The sequence below is a fragment of the Cyprinus carpio genome, chromosome A11 (genome assembly GCF_018340385.1).
Source record: "Cyprinus carpio isolate SPL01 chromosome A11, ASM1834038v1, whole genome shotgun sequence".
In the NCBI taxonomy this organism is placed as follows: Eukaryota; Metazoa; Chordata; class Actinopteri; order Cypriniformes; family Cyprinidae; genus Cyprinus; species Cyprinus carpio.
In genome coordinates this window covers 22668214-22688095 of record NC_056582.1, presented here as the reverse complement: position 1 = coordinate 22688095, position 19882 = coordinate 22668214, and the positions used below count along the sequence as shown (strand labels likewise).

The 19882-nt window shown below is 35.2% G+C and overlaps 1 protein-coding gene across 1 annotated transcript; it reads left to right on the top strand.

Annotated features, from left to right (window-relative positions):
* The first annotated feature begins 70 nt into the window (after positions 1-70).
* Positions 71-19430, top strand: si:dkeyp-61b2.1. Its single transcript, XM_042766847.1, has 11 exons — positions 71-165; positions 1708-1738; positions 2963-3052; positions 4788-4972; positions 6139-6290; positions 6944-7130; positions 12676-12827; positions 13524-13664; positions 14147-14166; positions 15737-15938; positions 18344-19430. Exons 4-11 carry the CDS (start codon positions 4797-4799, stop codon positions 18562-18564), a joined length of 1251 nt encoding a protein of 416 aa, XP_042622781.1. The 5' UTR covers positions 71-165; positions 1708-1738; positions 2963-3052; positions 4788-4796; the 3' UTR covers positions 18565-19430.
* Positions 19431-19882: the final 452 nt, after the last annotated feature.

The following is a 19882-nucleotide window of genomic DNA, read 5'->3' as shown; positions in this document are numbered from 1 at the left end:
TATTCTCATTGGCCTGGTCTTCCCACGCGCTCAAATATAAAGGCGCTGAGAATATAAGAGGCAAATGAATGACACATTTACTGCAGCGCTGAGCATCTGCATCTGCTGTTAATCATGACACCATCTACCTCAACAAAAAACACTTTTATTTTGCTGTTTTATCTGGTGAGTGTGGCTTTTATTTCTATTTTCGATAAAACATGTCGTTTTTCATTAATATTTATTTTTCAAGGATGTGACTTTTATTATTGTCGGTTTAGAATTGCTGTATCAATACCAAGTGAGCTTCAAAATAAAGGTTCCAAATCGGAAACAAAAAAGGAGAGGCAACGTGTTCCAAAAACTTTTTAAAAAAACGTTTAATGTTTAAAATGCGCTCTAAAAGGCAGCGCTTACTAGGTTTTGGAAAAGTTCTGTGCCTTTTTTCTAATGTTTAATGATATACAATAATTAGTTTTTCAAGAAAATCAGTTCAATTTCTGACATAATCAATATATACATATTATTTAATAACAGTCGATATAATGAAAGCGTTCCAATGCACTGAATGGAAAAAGCTGCTTCTCGCTATCAACACACTGACCATTTGAGAGGCTTTAGAGTTTAGTCACCAGAGAATTTCCAATTTAGTAAAAGAACAACAAAACATGCCAATTATTAGTAATCGTCTGCACTCATTTCTTTCCTCAGTTGTGGTAGTTTAACCACATCATGACCGAATTAAGTTAACCGATCTATAAAAAGATCTCTGTAAACAGATCAGTTGAGGTGAGCCCTGTCAGTATGGGCATTCAGTTTGATACGCAGGGAACCCCGATGCAGAAACAACCCACCCACTTCCAACCTTGTCACTTAGTAACCTGCCTTATTTTTCACAACATGTTTCCCTGTACATTTTGTGTGGTTTTCTGTGTAGTGACCAGGTCATAGAAGCAAACTTGATAAGAATTTTTCTGTGGGTGTCTTTCGCGCGCATTGAGAAATTTCCATTTTGTGACCTGTCCCTTATCTGTTTGTTCTCAGGCACCAAAACTGATTGCGTGCATATGTAAATTTGTCAGTCCTCCTATTGTGCAATTAAGCATTGCAATGAAAACATCTAGATTGTCCTTCAGCTGCATTATTTTTTTTTCCTTGACCCTAGTTGACACCACCGGATGGTCGCTGTTTTTACTCTGGGTGACCCAGAGTGCCTGTTTGTGATTACATCAATCTTTAACTCACCTCCTTTGATCTGATGATAGATTTCAGCTTTAAAACACTCTAGTTAAAAGCATCTGTAAAGAGCTGCAATGAAGGTTGTCTAACAGGTTGGGCAAACCTAAAAAACAAACATTTCTTAATAATAGATCTTGCCATTAAATATCACTTTAAATGCACACCCTGTAAGTTATCTCCATATCATCAATGCGTCACAAGCACATGTTCCTTCTGGCTCAGAGCTATGATGTTGCCTCCTTGTTTTGAACTGATTTTGCAATCTGAAAACTGATCAAAACATAGTGATGAAAGAACCTTTGGTTGATTCCTTCCTAAGAGAATAAAATGATCCAGAGGTCTCAGATTCAGACCAATTATGCAGATACAAAAAATGTTTTTCCAAAGAAAGCGTTTTTTTTTTATTATTATTATTACTTAGGTTTTCACTTCTCTTAGATTTGAAAAGGCATTCTGACAAAACTTTTCACTGTTGTTTTCCTTTCACAGTTTTTTACATTTCTACACGTCAGAGTTATTGGTAAGTTTATACCACTTCCATTTTTTTCATGTCACTCACCTTATTTCTGAAATACAAGCCACAGTCTGCCTACTTCAATAGTATTCTGTGCAATAACCGGTATTACGCCACTGACTGAGTCTATTAGCGACTATATAGCGATATATATTGGCCATTATCTTGAAATTGGAAGAAGAAAAAAAAGCTGTGGCAAAAGATTAAAAATAAAGGGTCCAAAGTGGGAACCTTCTAGTGAACAGTTCTTAAAAGAACCATTTTTGAAGAACGTTTTAATAATCGAAAGAATCTTTTTCTAATTTAAAGAACCCGAAAAGTTCCATGGATGTTAAAAGTTACTCATGGAACCATCAGTGCCAGTAAAGACCTTTAAGACTGACAATCTTTTCACGATGAACACATTATAATGACTAAACCTCATTTTTTTGATGTACTTATGATTGTTGACTAACTAGTAGCAGCTGAGCTATATGCAAACCATGTAGTTGAGCTTCCTGAGAGTGTTTTACCAGAAATGATTACCTCACCACTTCATAACCATTAACTTATGTGTAATGTCTAAAGGAAATAACACTCAAATTTACACATTAAGCATGACCCATTGTGCCTTTTAGTAATAACTGTGATTAGTTCATCAACCCTCCATTTAGTTCTATGCAATTTTGTATTGCATCCCTCTCATACTGTACTACAGTTACTGGTGCATCTGGATGCAAGCATCACTAGACAAATGATACCTTAAAAATCTTTGAGGGGAACTCTTGTAACTACTTAGCAACCATTCCAGAAACCATCTGGAACAGTTGTGGTGAGTTGTGCAAAACTCATACTTGAGTGAAACTGAAAAACATGCTGCCGATCCATGTTTAGATTTAAAGTGACAGATGAGTTGGTTAAAAATAGTCAGTCTGTCCCTTTTAGAACCTAACTGGAATTTACAAACAGCAGTTCATGTACTCATGTCCTTTACTGACCAAATTATTGCACCCTTTGTTAAGATTAAAGCTTTGATTTCTGCAAATTGACTAAAGGGAGTTTTTACTCAGCTTTTATCTAAACGATTTTCCCTCAAGTTTCAAAATGTCTGTAATTTGTGTATGAGTGTGTACTTAGAAATCAGATGCCAGTCACTTCAAAACTCTTGTAATCATGCTGTATGTGCTTTTACTCTTGCAAAGCTAGAAATTACTTTTGATGTCTGTTGTTTGCATTCTGTTTCACACGTAGGTTATAACGGACTCAAGTGTAAAAGTAATTATTACCAGAAATCCACTCAGGAAATCCAAAGATGTGAACGCTGCAATAAAGAGTGTTCTGGTTAGTAGTAGCACAACATTTCCCAGCATTTGAACACTAGAGAGTTTCAGAAATGACACAGGATTGTTTTGAATTCTGAATTAATGCTGTCTTTATTATTACTTAAGAAACATTCCTGGTCTTACTGTGTGTGATGCATCAGTGCACATAATTACATAAAAAGAAAGTTTGTCTTCATTATTCTTCAGCAAATCGCCTCTGAAACAAGGTTATTTTTTCAGCTGATGTCACTAAGGATTTTTAGTTTTTTTGGGAGGGAAATGTTGGAATGCCCACATCATTTTCACTCAGAAAAGTCACATAAAACATGCAAAAACGTCTCACACTGCATCCTCTAGTGGACAGTATGGGGAATGAAATACCCACTATGCCATGCTTCGGTGCATTGCCTGTCCACTTGGTGAGCGAGCACCAAAAATAGTGGCAAACATACACCAATTTAAAAAGGGGGGCACGCCAATAACGCCCGAACAGCTAATATTTAAGGAGGGATGTCCAATTCAGCCAAGTTGGGAACACAGCTGTTCTCAAACAGCTAAGGCGAACTAATGAATCTTGCACAACAAGACTGGGAATGTGTATTAAAAAAGTAAATAGAGTCTATTTCACGTTGACTTCTTAGTGGTTGTTCACACAGGACATGATTTTCAGTTTCCGTGTGCTCCTTTTCCATTGTTTTCCCATGCAAAAGTGCACTAGATGGACATGAGAGCTGGATTTGTGTCTCGCGGCATTCAAAAAAAAAAAAAAATGGATAAATTAAACTACTTTTAAAAAGTGCACCTTGCATTTAAATAGATAAAACATTTTTCCATTCCACTGCGCTACTTCTCCATTGTTTTTCTATGGAAGCACACTAGATAGACACGTTTGACCATTGCTTTTGTGTCTACCTGTGTCTCACGTTTCCAACACAAAACACATTCTCTCTGAATGTCCCCTAACTAAAGACATGCTTTAGGGGCCATTCACACAGAACCAGTTTTTTTTTTCTAGAGACATGATTCTAAAAAGCAAACTTTTAATTTTTAATTAGAGTGCTGCAGGTTTAGAGCACTGTGTTTTGCAAGAGATGCTGGAAAAAACTTAAAGGCATATTAAAAAAATTTTCAAACCATTTGGGATAATGTAAGTACATAAGTCAGCAAAATATATTACACTGTTATAGTGGTTTTTGGATATTTAATAAAAAAAAAATCTTACATATTGTGCCTTTAAGACGCAAACGCAATGGTCAAACACATCCATCTACGATGCATGCTTACAATGGAAAACTTACAGAAGCAGAATAAATAAATGAAGGCAATTTCAACTTTTTCTCTCACAATTTTAAATTTATATCTCATCATTTTTTTTATTTGAAAAGATGTGAGATATAAACTCAGATTTATGAGAATAAAAGTCAAAATTGTGAGATAAAAAGCAGCAATTACCTTTTTTAAAAAATGTTATTCTGTGGCAGAAACAGACTTTCATAAAAACCTGTGCAATGCAAATGCAATGCACAAATGCAATTTTTTTCCCATCTAGCATGTTTATACAGAAAAACTGTGCGGTGGAATGAAAAAATGTGTTCTGTGTGAAAAGCCCCTAATCTGGATTAAGTGTAGTGTGAACAGTATAATTCAAATGTGAAGTTTTTAATATAAATTTAATATACAGTACAGAAAGATGTTTTGTAGAATTTTTGTTCATTGACGGCTCTCTATGTTTTTGTGTTTTTGGGTGGAAACAGAGGATAATAATGAGAAGGAAGTTACTCCATGCACTCAGAAAAGCAATAGAGTTTGCTTCTGTAAACCAGGTTTTTATTGTACTAGTAAACAATTATTCAACACACTGCCATAAACCATGTGTTCCCTGTGGAAAAGGCACGTTCTCCAGCACACCATCTCTGGACGCCTGCAGTCCTCATACAGAGTGAGTAAGATTCATACATATGCTACTGTTTTGCATTAATACCTTTAAAACATATGGAAGCCCATTTTTGCCACGGATTGAAAAGATAAAAAAGGTATTTGAGACTTTAATCTCACAATTCTATTTTATTTTTATTTATTTATTTTTTTTTAGAAAAGAAAAAAAAGTCTGAATTGCGAGATACAAATTCTGAACTGTAAAATTTAAACTTGGAATTGTGAGATGCAAAGTCAGAATTCAGAGAAAAAGATAAATTGCCAGAGATAAACAGTTCTGAGAATACATTTCACAATTCTAAGTTTGTGTCTTGCAACTCTGTTTTTTGTTTCTGTCATGGAATAAAAAATAAAGTTGCAACTATTTATCTCACAATTCTGACTCTCGCAATTGTGTGTTCATATCTCACATTTCAGACTTTCTTCTTAGAATTGTAAGTTTATCTCACAATTCTGAGTTTATATTTCACAACTCAGACTTTCTTGGAATTCAGATTTTTTTTGGCCAATTTTGCATATATATCTTGGCAGTTCTGATGTAACAATAACCCACTGAGGACAACTAGCCCAAAAAGGAGCACAAATAAACAGAACTAAACAATGACCTGAATGTGAGCAGACTTAAACTTGACAAAACTCACCACACAGTAGTTACGGGGAACAAAACACAATGACGAAGTGGAAGTAATAAACGTGAACCAATAAAAAGACAGCAGTGATAAAAAGGTAACAAGACAATAAACTCATGAGAAGACACATGAACTAAAGAACAAGGATCACATCAGGGGTATATGGAAGGCAGGTGGGGCAAAAGTCTATAAACAGAACTCATGAAATTCGAATGTGTCAACACGCTCTGTTTGTCCACATTAACACAGAGATTTTGAACATGTATTTTTATGCATAGATGCACATTATGGTCATGTTAAAGTGCCACTATAATGCCATTTTTAAGGTTCCTAATAATGTTTTGGGAGTCTCCTACAAAAGGTTTACATGCAGGCAATGTAAAAAAAAAAACACTTTAGTTTTCTCAAAATATGCATTTAATATCACCAAACACAAACCAGAGTATTTGAGGAATATCAAACCAGTGCTGCCTTACAAACACACAATATTAAGACCAACCTGCTCTTGTCTCATGCATTCTCTCTGTGTACTTTTCCACAGTTGTGCTCGGTTGGGAATGATAATGCTCAAAAAGGGCACAGCGACGCAGGACAGTGAGTGTGTGAATGCCACAACAGTGAAGCCAGCCTCGTCCACTACCACAGATATCATTACTACCACCACTTTCAATAGCACTTCCATTCCCATGACAGGTACTGACAAAACATGACACTGCATTCACTGTTGGAGGTGTTGTCTGTATAGACCTTTTTGGAAATTCATGTAAACTTAAAGTGAGGAAAATAGTAACCAGATTTATTTAACTAAATAACTAAAACTAAAATAAAAATTAATAAAAAACTATATAGATTAAAAAAAAAAAACTACTATAAAATGACAAAACATACAACAAAATAAGTAAGTCAAAAAGAAAAGGTAAAATATAAAAAAAACTGATTCAAAATAATATTGACTATAATATTATCCTAGTATAAACTAAAATGGTATCTCGGTGATACTAAAATGACACTGATAAAAGACAAAATTTTGCAAAAGGAAAATTTTCTTTTTTGTAGCATTGTTTTCATGACAATTAAGCACAACTGTCATTACCATAATGCAAATATATATATGTGTGTGTGTGTGTGTGTGTGTGTGTGTGTGTGTGTGTGTGTGTGTGTGTGTGTGTGTGTGTGTAAATAAAAAAAAAATTGTGTGAAGAGCCCCTAATCTGGATTAAGTGTAGTGTGAAAAGTACAATTCAAAAGTTTTTAATATTAATTTAATAAATAGTAGATAAGATGTTAGGATGTTTTTGTCGAATTTTTGTTCATTGACGGCTCTCTATGTTTTTGGGTGGAAACAGAGGATAATAATGAGAAGGAAGTTACTCCATGCACTCAGAACAGCAAAAGAGTTTGCTTCTGTAAACCAGGTTTTTATTGTACTAGTGGAAACAATTATGGAACAGACTGCTATAAACCATGTGTTCCCTGTGGAAAAGGCACGTTCTCCAGCACACCATCTCTGGACGCCTGCAGTCCTCATACAGAGTGAGTAAGATTCATACATATGCTACTGTTTTGCATTAATACCTTAAAAACATATGGAAGCCCATTTTTGCCACGGATTGAAAAGATAAAAAAGGTATTTGGGACTTTTTTATCTCACAATTCAATTTTTTAAGAAAAAAAGTCAGAATTGTGAGGTACAAACTCTGAACATTTTTTGGCCAATTTTGCATTTATATCTTGCAATTCTGAGTTTATATCTGGGTCCATGTAATGCCTCACAATTCAGTTTTCAGGCCATATGGTGCAAATGCAAAAATAAAAAAATTAAACCAAACGTTCATTTTTTTGTTTTGTTTTTTTCAGTTACTTCATAAATAAAAAATGCCATTTCTCTCATTTTTTTTTATTTTACTTTTGATAAATTGTGACTTCAGAAAGGATAAATGAATAAATGAAATCTAAACGATTTTCTATTTTTCCATTTTTTTTTTCCTTGCAGTTTGCGCTGTGGGCTATACCACTAGCGTGGGGGTGTGGCCGCGGACTGTTTTACAAACGCTTGAATGCAATGTAGCCTACAGTAACACTGACAGTCAAAAATTCAGTACACACCTTATTAATAAAGCATATTTTCAGACAACCAAAAAACCCCCGAATATGAAAGCATACATTGCACACTAAGCGCATTAAGTGATATATAAAAAAAGATATAAAAAGCCCAAATTCAGTATACAGTTTATTAATAAAATATATAGCCTACTATGTACAGGAAAGCAGATGAGTCAACAATATGAACGCAATGTGCTGAATTGCACATTAAGCTTTTACTCCATGTAAATAAACAAACGTGGCTTTATAGAAGAAGACAGTGTTGTAAAAAGGCCAAATTCAGTATAAACATTGTTTATGTTGCAAACTATATACAGGCAAGCAGATGTGGCCGGAATATGAACGCAATGCACAAAGTCTGATGTTAGCGTTTTCCTCCAAAAAAATGCTTATGCATTAAAATAAGAAACTCAGCATTTAGCATACTATACAGACAAGCTTAATGGCCCAGAATATTTCACGTTAAGCGTTTGAATATATATTCAGCTGATACGAAGCACAGCATTCACAAAGAACGGCAGCTGAGCTTATAGTAAATGTTAATAAATTATTTGCATATAAAGTAGTTTTTACAGCAGGCTGCATACCACAAATTATGTAGCCTAAGTGGTCAGCAGCTAATACAAACTACCGCTGCAGCCACTGCGAAATGAAGTCCCTTGCATGTTGCACACTTGTGCATGTCGAGTTCATATTCCAGTCACATCTGCTTCCCAGTAGGCAATTAGTTTGCAACATTAATAAGGTGTATATCAAATTAGGCCTTTTTATACCACTATCTTCTTCCATTAAGCCTATATGGGAGGAAAACGTGCATTTCAGCATATTGCGTTCATATTCTCATCTGCTTTGCTGTACGTAGTAACCTACACTTTATTAACAAATTGTAGTAATAAATATAACGAATTTGGGTCACGTTTAGCATTTTCTCTGTAATGGTTTTCAATGAGGGTCATAACACTTAATGTGCAATTTAGCATATTAATTGCTTTCATATTCTGAAAAATACCAATAACAATAACCCACCGAGGACAACTAGCCCAAAAAGGAGCGCAAATAAACAGAACTAAACAATGACATGAATTTGAGCAGACTTGACAGAACTCACCACACAGTAGTTACGGGGAACAAAACACAACAAAACACAAACCTGATGGACATGGGGAAACACAATGACAAAGTGGAACTAATAAACGTGAACCAATAAAAAGACAGCAGTGATAAAAAGGTAACAAGACAATAAACTCATGAGAAGACACATGAACTAAAGAACAAGGATCACATCAGGGGTATATGGAAGGCAGGTGGGGCAAAAGTCTATAAACAGAACTCATGAAATTCGAATGTGTCAACACGCTCTGTTTGTCCACATTAACACAGAGATTTTGAACATGTTTTTTTTGCATAGATGCACATTATGGTCATGTTAAAGTTCACTTATTATGCCATTTTTAATATTTTTTGGAGTCTCCTACAATAGGTTTACATGCTGGCAATTTAAAAAAAATGCTTTAGTTTTCTCAAAATATGCATTTAATATCACCTCATTTTCCAGCGACTCTTAAACGAGTTGTTAAAGCAGTTCTAAGATTCAGTCTCCCTAAACCCCTCCTTTCCATAAACCTACTCTTCTCTGATTGGTCAGATGGCCCAGTCTGTTGTGATTGGTCCACCGTGCACAGAGCGTGTTGGAAATGATACGCCCATTGCCATAGTTCTGTATTTTGAACGCTCAATAAAAAATATAAACATCTATCATAGGGCTGCACGATAAATCGAAATGAAATCGTAATCATGGTTAGGCAAAAGCTGCGATTGTCATGCATATCTTTCAGTGAAGAACGGTTCTGTGATCAGCAGTAAATCTCCATCCGAAGGCCAGAGGGCGCTCTCCCGCTGAAACTCCAAATACGCCTTGCAGAAGAAATGCAGGAAATGCCTTTAGCGGTTGCTGAATAAACGGAAGACTTAACTGCTTTCATTGATTCAACGTGACTAATAAACACACGACTACAACAATATATTGTTTATCTGATTTTGTCTTATTATAACTTTCATTATAATAAAGTATATAATAATGCAATGCTAATCGACAGACTTTATTTATCACCGCTTAGAATACTATGAAATATTGCATGCCTTATTCTGTGTAAGAAGCCACATCATCTCACGGAAGGATTTATTTCAAACGCTCATTTGGAGTAAAAACATTATTAAATGTGGTATTTTTTACATGCTTTCAGATGGAGCAGCATTTACTACATAGAGCCATAGTTCACTGACAAGCTACGCAAACAGCTGTCAATATCGCAAGCAATTTCTTCGATTTCATTAATCGTACGATTATATCATCCGCAATTTTTTTGCATAGCTTGTCAGTGAACTACGGCTCTGTGTAGTAAAAGCTGCTCGATCTCAAAGCAGTGATGGAGATTTACTACTGATTACAGAACCGGCTTTACTGAGAAGATGCGCATGATAATCGCATTCGATTAATCATGAAGCCCTAATTTATTATTTATCATACTTACAGGTTGTGATTCAGTAGAACCAGCTGATCCTGGGTACTGAGCTCATCTTTCAAGAGCAAGTATTTTGTGAATCCTGCGTTAAAGATTAGAGGTGCAGTCATCAGTAAAATGATGGGAAGACAAAAAAAATGGGGTTGTACTGCTGTGGTACAGTGAATAAAAGAGTTTTAACCACAGATTTTTTTGCATCCTCATCTTCCGGAAGTAAAAATAATTGTTCGCGGTACAGCCAGCCAATGTAGAACAAATGCATATGTAAATGTATTACCTTGTGACGTGACGCTGTTACGGAAGTGGGATTCGAATTAATGACGACTCGTTTAGGCTGTACGGAGTCGATCTTTTCTTTTGGGAGAAAATAACTTTATTAATCGTGAACTTTAGGCTTTACAACTTTGCAGGTCATTTACATTCACATCACTTACAGCTGCATTACACACTGCATGAAAGGCTGTATTCAAAATGGCATAATAGGGGCACTTTAAGTCATCGGTTTTTAACATGTTTCTTCAGTACGTGTAAAGATGCCCAGATTTATCGTGTTAAGATGATAAATTTCAACATGTACATCTACTGTGGTAGAATAAATTAATTAATGTAACAATTTAAATGAGACTTTTCTACCTGAAAAACACCACTGAACTAAACAACTAAAAAGAACATGACAAATATGACATCATACTAGGGATGAGATGTATGCAAATTTTCACACCGGTATATAGACTTGCGACAAAACTGTTACTACCAGTAACACCTTATTGGATTATTCATTATTATTTTTTAATGAAAAGCACAACAACAATAAAACAATGACAAACTAGATTATATAACATTTATTAACAAAAACAAATAAGACAAGGCATGGCATACACATCACATGCTATATTTTATATTGACTAATAAATTACAGAAAGTTTATCAAACACTGTGGAATCAAATAAATAAAAAATAAATAAAAAAGCCTCCGTGCACAATCCTCTGTGGACAATCGTTTCCTCAGTATTTGCGTCATTTTTGGCATGCTCACACTCGTGCACGTGCTATACAGCTTAAGCACTCACACTGAAACCATCTTTCTCACTCTCTTCACATGATCAGTGAAATCTGACTCCTGCTGCTGCTCTGCAGTGCGCGCTGTATGGAGTAAAACAGAAACTATCAGTTTACAAGTGTAGAGTCCATTGTGCAACTGAACTAAATGGTTTTATTTCTACAAAAATGCATACATGCATACCAGTGTATCATTACAACATCCTTCGTGAATAAACATGACAACTTATGTTTGTCTATGTATATACCAACGTATCATCATGCCACATATGTAAATATAGTCTCAAATACAGCAGTTGCATTGGTTGCTGTGAGTGTTGCCATGCAAACATTGACAAACAGTGCATTAACAAAATCAAATTTCACATGTTCCAATTTAAAGACTTTTAACCCCATCCACCTTCCATAGATCAAAAAGGAATTGCACTACAAGGAACCAGGAAGCATGACTAAACAGGAAACATGTCTACGACAAAATTACAAAATAAGAGACAAGAATACATGAATGTAAACCAAACCAAAACAGACATGGCATCTGCTTTTTTTTCTCAGAACTGTTAAAAGAGAGGCACAATTTTGAGATATAAACTCAGAATTGTGAGAACATTTTTATTTTTTATCCCATGATGTAAACAAACTTCCATAAAATTGCATCCAGAAATAATTATTAGTAAATCAAATCCTTCAGACTTGCATTCAATCCATATAGGGGCCAGAATATCATACAGACTTGGTTGGCTCTTTTCACTTTCAGTAAGATAGCATTGTGGCAACTAATATTTTAGGAGACTTAAATATATTTTATAAGCATGTTTTGAGGAGCTATGTCATTTACACAACTGGCACTAATCAGTTAGCCCTTTATTTAACAATTCAGCTGTTTTAAAAAGGGGATGAACACAGCAGAAATTCATTTGTGGGAAAGACAAAGAATCATATGTGGTCACACACAGTACCAAGTTTCACACTATTTTTATTCTCTCTATCTTTCTCTGTCTGTTACTCACTTTCTTTATCTCTCACACACATTTTTATCTTTGAGGTTTCTGCTTTCTTTTTTTTTGTCATCTGTGTATGGGAATCAACACACAGTCACTTTGAAGAGTACAAGCGGCTATAAATAGTTAAATATATGGTAAGAAGATAAGCCCTATCACAATTTAGTGTGAAAATATATGTCAGAAAGAAGAACAATCATATTTAAGTATGCAAACGTTCTATATGGGAAAGTTCAAGTTAAGGTTGAATTATTTGCAGATTATTTAGTAGAGGATTCAAAACAAACACTAACCAGAGTATTTGAGGAATATCAAACCAGTGCTGCCTTACAAACACACAATATTAAGACCAACCTGCTCTTGTCTCATGCATTCTCTCTGTGTACTTTTCCACAGTTGTGCTCGGTTGGGAATGATAATGCTCAAAGAGGGCACAGCTACGCAGGACAGTGAGTGTGTGAATGCCACAACAGTGAAGCCAGCCTCGTCCACTACCACAGATATCATTACTACCACCACTTTCAATAGCACTTCCATTCCCATGACAGGTACTGACAAAACATGACACTGCATTCACTGTTGGAGGTGTTGTCTGTATAGACCTTTTTTGGAAATCCATGTATAAAAAATATTTGAAACTTAAAGTGAGGAAAATAGTAACCAGATAACTAAATAACTAAAAAAAAAAAAAGTAAAACAACTACATATATATATATATATATATATATATATATATATATATATATATATATATATATATATATATATATATATGTATATGTATATGTATATATAATATAAAAAAGATAAAAATAAAAACTGATTCAAATTATGAATGACTATAATATTATCCTAGTATAAACTATAATGGTATCTCAATGATACTAAAATAACACTGATTTTTGTAGCATTGTTTTCATGACAATTAAGCACAATTGTCATAACTAGGAGCTAGGAGCCTATATATATATATGTGTGTGTGTGTGTGTGTGTGTGTGTGTGTGTGTGTGTGTGTGTGTATATATATATATATATATATATATATAAATTTAAAACCAAAAATGTAAGTATTTATATTATATGGTAGTGTGTTTGGGTGGTTTATAATTTAAATTAAGCTGATTTAAATAATAAATAATATAATGTCAAAATAAAAAATATTCTGTTACATTAACTTTAAGAAAACTGAGGCAGCACATTGAGTAAAAAATGACACTGTGTTTTGTTTTTTTTGTCATCACCAGGGGTCACTGCACAATTCAAGGAAGACGAAATCCATTCCCACTGGCTGCTGCTATTAATCTTAATGTTGATAATCTTGTTCATGGCTGGATTCTGTATTCTGATGAAAAACACGGCAAAGAAAACCCTTTTTAAATGGTTTGGTATGATATAAAGACTAAATCCAGTGGATCTTTTGAATACTTCAGAAGTGAATAGGGCTAGAAATCAACACAAATAACACAACTCTGCAATGATGCTGTATTTGTCAGCAGTAATTTTTTTTGTATTTTTCAAAAACGAAATCTAAACCAAGAAACTCCTTTTGGAACCACAGCATTGTATTGTTATGTCTAAAGTGCAGTGTAGTGGCTATAAGTGGCCTGGAATCCACCCAGATCACTTCTTACAGTAAAGCGCATTGCATTTTCTCTCACGTGTTTTAATTCCCATAAGGTCAGATTCAACATAAACATTCACTGTGTTTCAGAATGACATGCATTTAACACATCCATAACAACCCGAGAAACCACAGAACGCCTAAGCACGCAACAAACAGTTCACACAATCACTGTTGCACCTACTTGAGCTGCTCACACTGTCTGACATATGCAGCCTATTGACTTATTTCTTGTTTTCTTTTTAGGTTTAATAAACAGACGACATGTAAGTACTTTTGTGTGATTGCATGTCAAAATAAATGAAACTAAATTGATTTTGTTCATATAACTGAATGTTTAAAGGAATAGTTCACACAAAAATGAAAATTTGCTGGAAATTTACTCACCCTCAGGCCATCAAAGAAGTAGGTGAGTTTGTTTCTTCATCAGTACAGATTTGGAGAAATTAACATTCCATCACTTGCTCAGCAATGGATCCTCTGCAGTGAATGGGTGCCGTCAGAATGAGAGACCAAACAGCTGATAAAAACATCACAATAATCCACAAGTAATCCACACCAATCCAGTCCATCAGTTAACATCTTGTGAAGCCAAAAGCTGTGTGTTTAAAAGGAACAAATCCATCATTAAGGCATTTTAACTCCTTAAAGCGATAGTTCACACAAAATTTTTTTTGGGTGAACTATATTTGATGTTTATCTGCTTACTCCCAGGGCATCCAAGATGTAGTGTATGACTTTGTTTCTTCAGTAGAACACAAATTATGATTTTTATCACGCAATGTCCGAACTGTTAGAACTCTTGTGAACGCGCTTGCATCAGCTTCTTCTTCTTGCTTTATGGCAGATCGCAGACTTATAAGTGCATTACCGCCACCTATCTCTCAAACCTATCTCTCCCATTAACACACTATCTACAATCTCAATTAGGAGTGTTAATGGTCCACTTTAAAAAAAAACTATATAAATACTGTTCAGTTTCTTGCACAGACCGATCGTTTTTTGTCTTTACACATCAATGTATCGTCACAAGCCGCAGGGTTTAATTTGGATTTTTTTGTGTTTTTTTTTTTTTTTTTTTTTTTTTTTTTTATCTCATAGATTCTGTTAGCATTTGACAAGAATTGTAGACTCAGAGACCTCAACGCCTGAAGCTAAAAATCATAATTTGAGTTCTACTGAAAAGACAAAGTCACCTACATCTGGGATGTCCTGGGGGTAAGCAGATAAACATCAAATTTTCATTTTTGGGTGAACTATCGCTTTAAGACACTTCTGACCAAAACACCAGTCCATAAGTCCTTAATCAAGAATAATGAGTGAAAAAGTGAAGAGATCCATTCAGTGAAAAAGTCCATCCCCTGTTGTCTCTCACATCAAAATCCACAGATATTTGAATATTTTCAATATTTGAACTGTTTTGCACTGTTTTTGCTTGTAAACTGTGCTTGATCTGTGCAGATTTCTCTCCTGATTCAGACTTTTTCACTGAAGAAAGCGCTATTATGGATAGAGGACTCGTATTTTATCCATTTTGGCTTCACAAGACATTAACTGATGGACTGGAGTGATGTGGATTACTTGTGGATTATTGTTATGTTTTCTTCAGCTGTTTGGACTCTTATTCTGATGGCACCCATTCACTGCAGAGCATCCATTGGTGAGCAAGTGATGGAATGTGACATTTCTCCAAATCTGTTCCTATGAAGAAACAAACTCGTCTACATCTAGGATGGCCTGAGGGAGAGTAATTCTTCAGCAAATTTCACATTTTTAGGTGAACTATTCCTTTAAAATAATCTGATCCCCTTTAATTTTGTTTCATGGTCCTTGTAGGAAGATAATCAACTCTGGAGTCAAACTGCAGTTGATAATCAAATTTTGTTCAATTCCCACACCTCGGAGACCACAATACCAGTCGGCAGTGGTGGCAGAGAGGTCAAAGGTCAGAGTACGGGGCCGATGCCCCAATCTGGGGCTGTGCAGCAGGTCACAATGGAGCACAATGGGAAGGGTGAGAACGTCAGCAATACTGTTGGTGAGTCCTGTAAACGTCTTTATGTTGAACTTGCATTGCATTGCATTTGAATTTGAACTCACTGTATATAATCTTTGTCGAAGATTTAAAGGATTAAAAAGTCTGTCATGATTAAACACAAAAAAGCACCACAAAAATGGGTTCTGTATGAAGGGGATCTTAAGTTTATTTTATCACTCGGATCTGTTGAATGACTTCTGGATTACAGTTCATAAATCATATGGACACTGCAGAAAGCGCTAATTTTCCTCAGTATTTTATCTGGTTTTCTAGCACAGCACATTCTTAAATTAAGATACATTTACTTGACATGAGATTTAATGTGAAAAATGTATCAAAATTAAGTGTATATATACTTAAAGGGGACATTGGATGCCCATTTTCCACAAGCTGGTATGATTCTTTAGGGTCTTGATGAAAAAATCCTGTATGGATGGTAATATAGTTATCTTATAGTTATCGTTCTTGGTGTGAACTGGCCTTTATGGACTATTCTATCACAATTTGTAGTATAAATTGTGTGAGTAGTGCATTCACACTGAAAATTTCAAAAAGAAAAAGTGCACTTTAAATACCCGAATTATGAACTTGAACATGAAGTGTGGAATGTTGGACACTTGACTGTCACTCATCTATCACAGCTTTAATTACGTAGCAAAGGGGGAGGGGCTATCAGACTCCGAAAATGAATGACAAAAATCACCTTCTATAATTCATAACTACATGGCTGAGTACATAATGCATAGGTACATAGTGTATAGTGTGTCATTTGGGACACAGCTTTTAAAAAACAAAATGAATCCATTGCATCCTCAGTGGCTCTGATGTCGGGAGAAAATGGAGACTCTTATGTTCATTTTTTCATCCAACTACAAAACACCTGCATTGCTTACAAGACTTTTATGAGATCTTATGAGAGATGTGGGTTAATGTGGTACAGCGTACAACTGGCTGAGGGTGGGAACATGCTAATACAGGACAGTCCATCAGCGCTCGTGGGCGGGGCACATTTATGAGCAAACACCATGTAAAAGTGAATTTTGCATCCGACTTCCCCTTTAAAACAGAAAAAAAATAAAAAAATCTGCTATTGGGACACTTTGAATCAAGTTTATCCTAAGGGGTCTGTTGGAATATATTGTGTCTTGTTTTAAGAAAAACTCAATTAATTTTGATACTTTTGTCACAAAACATAAGATCTTAAATTATTTTGCTTCTCAAGTAAATATATCTTGATTTAATAATTGTTTATATTTGCACTGATAAAACACAACAAAAATACTGAGTAAGAACATCACTTTTTGCTTTTTTTTGGAGGCTGGTAATATAAATCATCTACTTTTGTTGTAATGAAAAGAGCTTCTCCTTTTGTGTTTCACAGAAGACAGAAAATGATTCTGTGTCTAATAAGTAATGGATGATTAGCTGTTTATTTATGGGAAAATATTCATTTACAAGCCAGAAGCATTATGCAACTCTTCTGAAAAATAATATTTATCTTCCTTCCTTCCTTCCATCCTTCCAAAGAATATTTATTATTTTGTTAGAACTGGCAAATCACTTTAGCAAGTTGGATCTTGAATGTTTTTAAATTGATTGTGTGACGTGTGATTAACTCCTTCTGTCACTTCTGGAACAGACACACCTCATGTTTCCTCAATACTTAATCACAGTGTATTTTATCTTCAAGTCCACTATTGTCTTTATCCCATGTTTATTTCCTGTTGTATGTGTCTGTGTGTGTGTCTGCGTGTGTGTGTGTGTGTGTGTGTGTGTGTGTGTGTGTGTGTCTGTGTCTTTGCCAAGACTCAGTAGCCTGTAATAATAAAAACGCTCAAGCTATGACAAACTGAACAAGAATAAAACTTTAACCAACAAGCAATTCCAGTCAGACTTTTTACTGCTCCCGTTGGAGTTGATTCAAAAAACACCCAGTCTTGGTTCCTCTTTGTCTGCTGGCCTGGAGAGTATTTTAAGTTACATTCCATAGCTAAGGCTGGCATCATTATGGTGCCTTCTAATGCAACATATATATAATTATATTTTTGTAATGTTTTTTGATGGAAGTCTTCTCACGAAGGCTACGTTTATTTGATAAAAAAAAAAAACAGTAAAATCAATAACATTGTGAAACATTGTTACAATTTAAACGAACAGTTTTCTATTTTAATATATTTTAAAATACAGTTTATTCCTTTGATGGCAGCTTTATTGTTGCTGCTTAATTTTTTTATGGAAACCATCTTTCAAAAGTCTGGGATTCACAAAAATATTAAGCAGCAAAAACATTGATAATGAGAACCGTTATTAATAACTGAGCACCTTATGCCTAGGGCTTTAATAGGGATCGGTTTTGATTTTAAGTTGGCAATCATGTTGACTTCATCATCATTTGTCTATATTAGGGTCCATCTACATCTACTCTCCTGGAATGGTGATTCTGGGCTCCAACTCGGGTGATAAAAAGGAAGAGGCAGGACTTTGCGAAGAAGGCGTTCCCCTCATCAGCAGACCTCAGCAAGAGTCAAATCCACCCTCGCAAGAGGTCAGAATCAGAATAAGCGCACAGGAAGAGGCTGAGGAGGAACTGAGCCTGAGTTTTCCCGTGCCAGCAACTGAAAAGTGAGAACTCGAACATGTGGTTCCTTGCATAAACGGCCTTCAGGAAGATACCAGGTTGAATCACAAGGCTGAAAAGTCACAAGCTGCCAGATTTAAGATTCCCGGTTAAGCATGGCATCAGAAATGCCCGAGTCATGGTTTCAGTTCCAGATAAGCATGCACGCTGACTAAATGTACAGGCTACCTTGATTGCAATGTATGTCAAATACAGAATGCGCAGATGTACCAGATGGGAAACGCAGAGTAATGATTTTAGCTTTTTTGCACATCAAGAAAAAGATTTATGCTTTATTTAAGTCAGTCAGTTTTTATAAATGCACACGTCTGAATTGCCACTGCAGCAAAACTGGGACAAAAACAAGCATGAAGAATGTGCACAGGAGGTACAGACAAAAGAGTGAGAAAAACACCCTCGAAGGTGTTTCTGAGTTTTCATAATATGCATCCTATAAGACAGAGGCAGTATAACTGAAATGCACATTGTGTGTATGAATAGTTTTATTGTTTAAATGAGTGGTCGAAAACCCAACGAACGACTACATCTATATGTTTCTAAACAGACTTTTGCTCTACTGTGTGGGTGTTAAATATGCAAGTCTGAAAATACCCAACCTCACCTTCGGAAAGAAGTGTCTGATTTGACTATTGTAGGAGGTCGTGTCGGGACAGACTGCATTCACCCTGCAACCTTTACAGAACATGATCAAAATGACATTTCTAGTGTTGCAGTAGAAGACGCTTCTTACATCCTCCATTCACTTGAGCTTGTGTGTGTGTCATTTTGCTTGTTTTTTTTTGTAAATTTGTCAATGAACGTGTTCTGATGCTTTATTATTATGAATTCAATAAAGTCCATTCCTTCAACAATTACAGAATCTCTCTCTCTCCTCCTCTATCTTTCTTTCTATAATTCTATCATTCTGTCATTCTTTCTATCATTCTGTTTTTTTCTATTGTTCTATCGTTCTATTCACTGTTCTTTCTATCATTCTGTCCTTCTTTCTATCATTATATCTACCATTCTTTCAATCATTCTATCGTTCAATCATTCTCATTCTTTCTGTCATTCTGTCATTCTTTCAATTATTTTGTCTATTGTTCTATCCAGTCAAGTCACCTTTATTTGTATAGCGCTTTATACAGTACTGATTGTGACAAAGCAGCTTTAAAGTGTCAAACAGGAAAACAGTTGGCCAATAATGCAAGAGGACAATAAAAGTCAATTCATTGTTGATTTAGTGATGTCATCAGCAATCAAGCCGACAATATTGCCAGGAACTAAGCAAGCCAAAGGCGACAGCGGCAAGGAACCAAAACAGGTG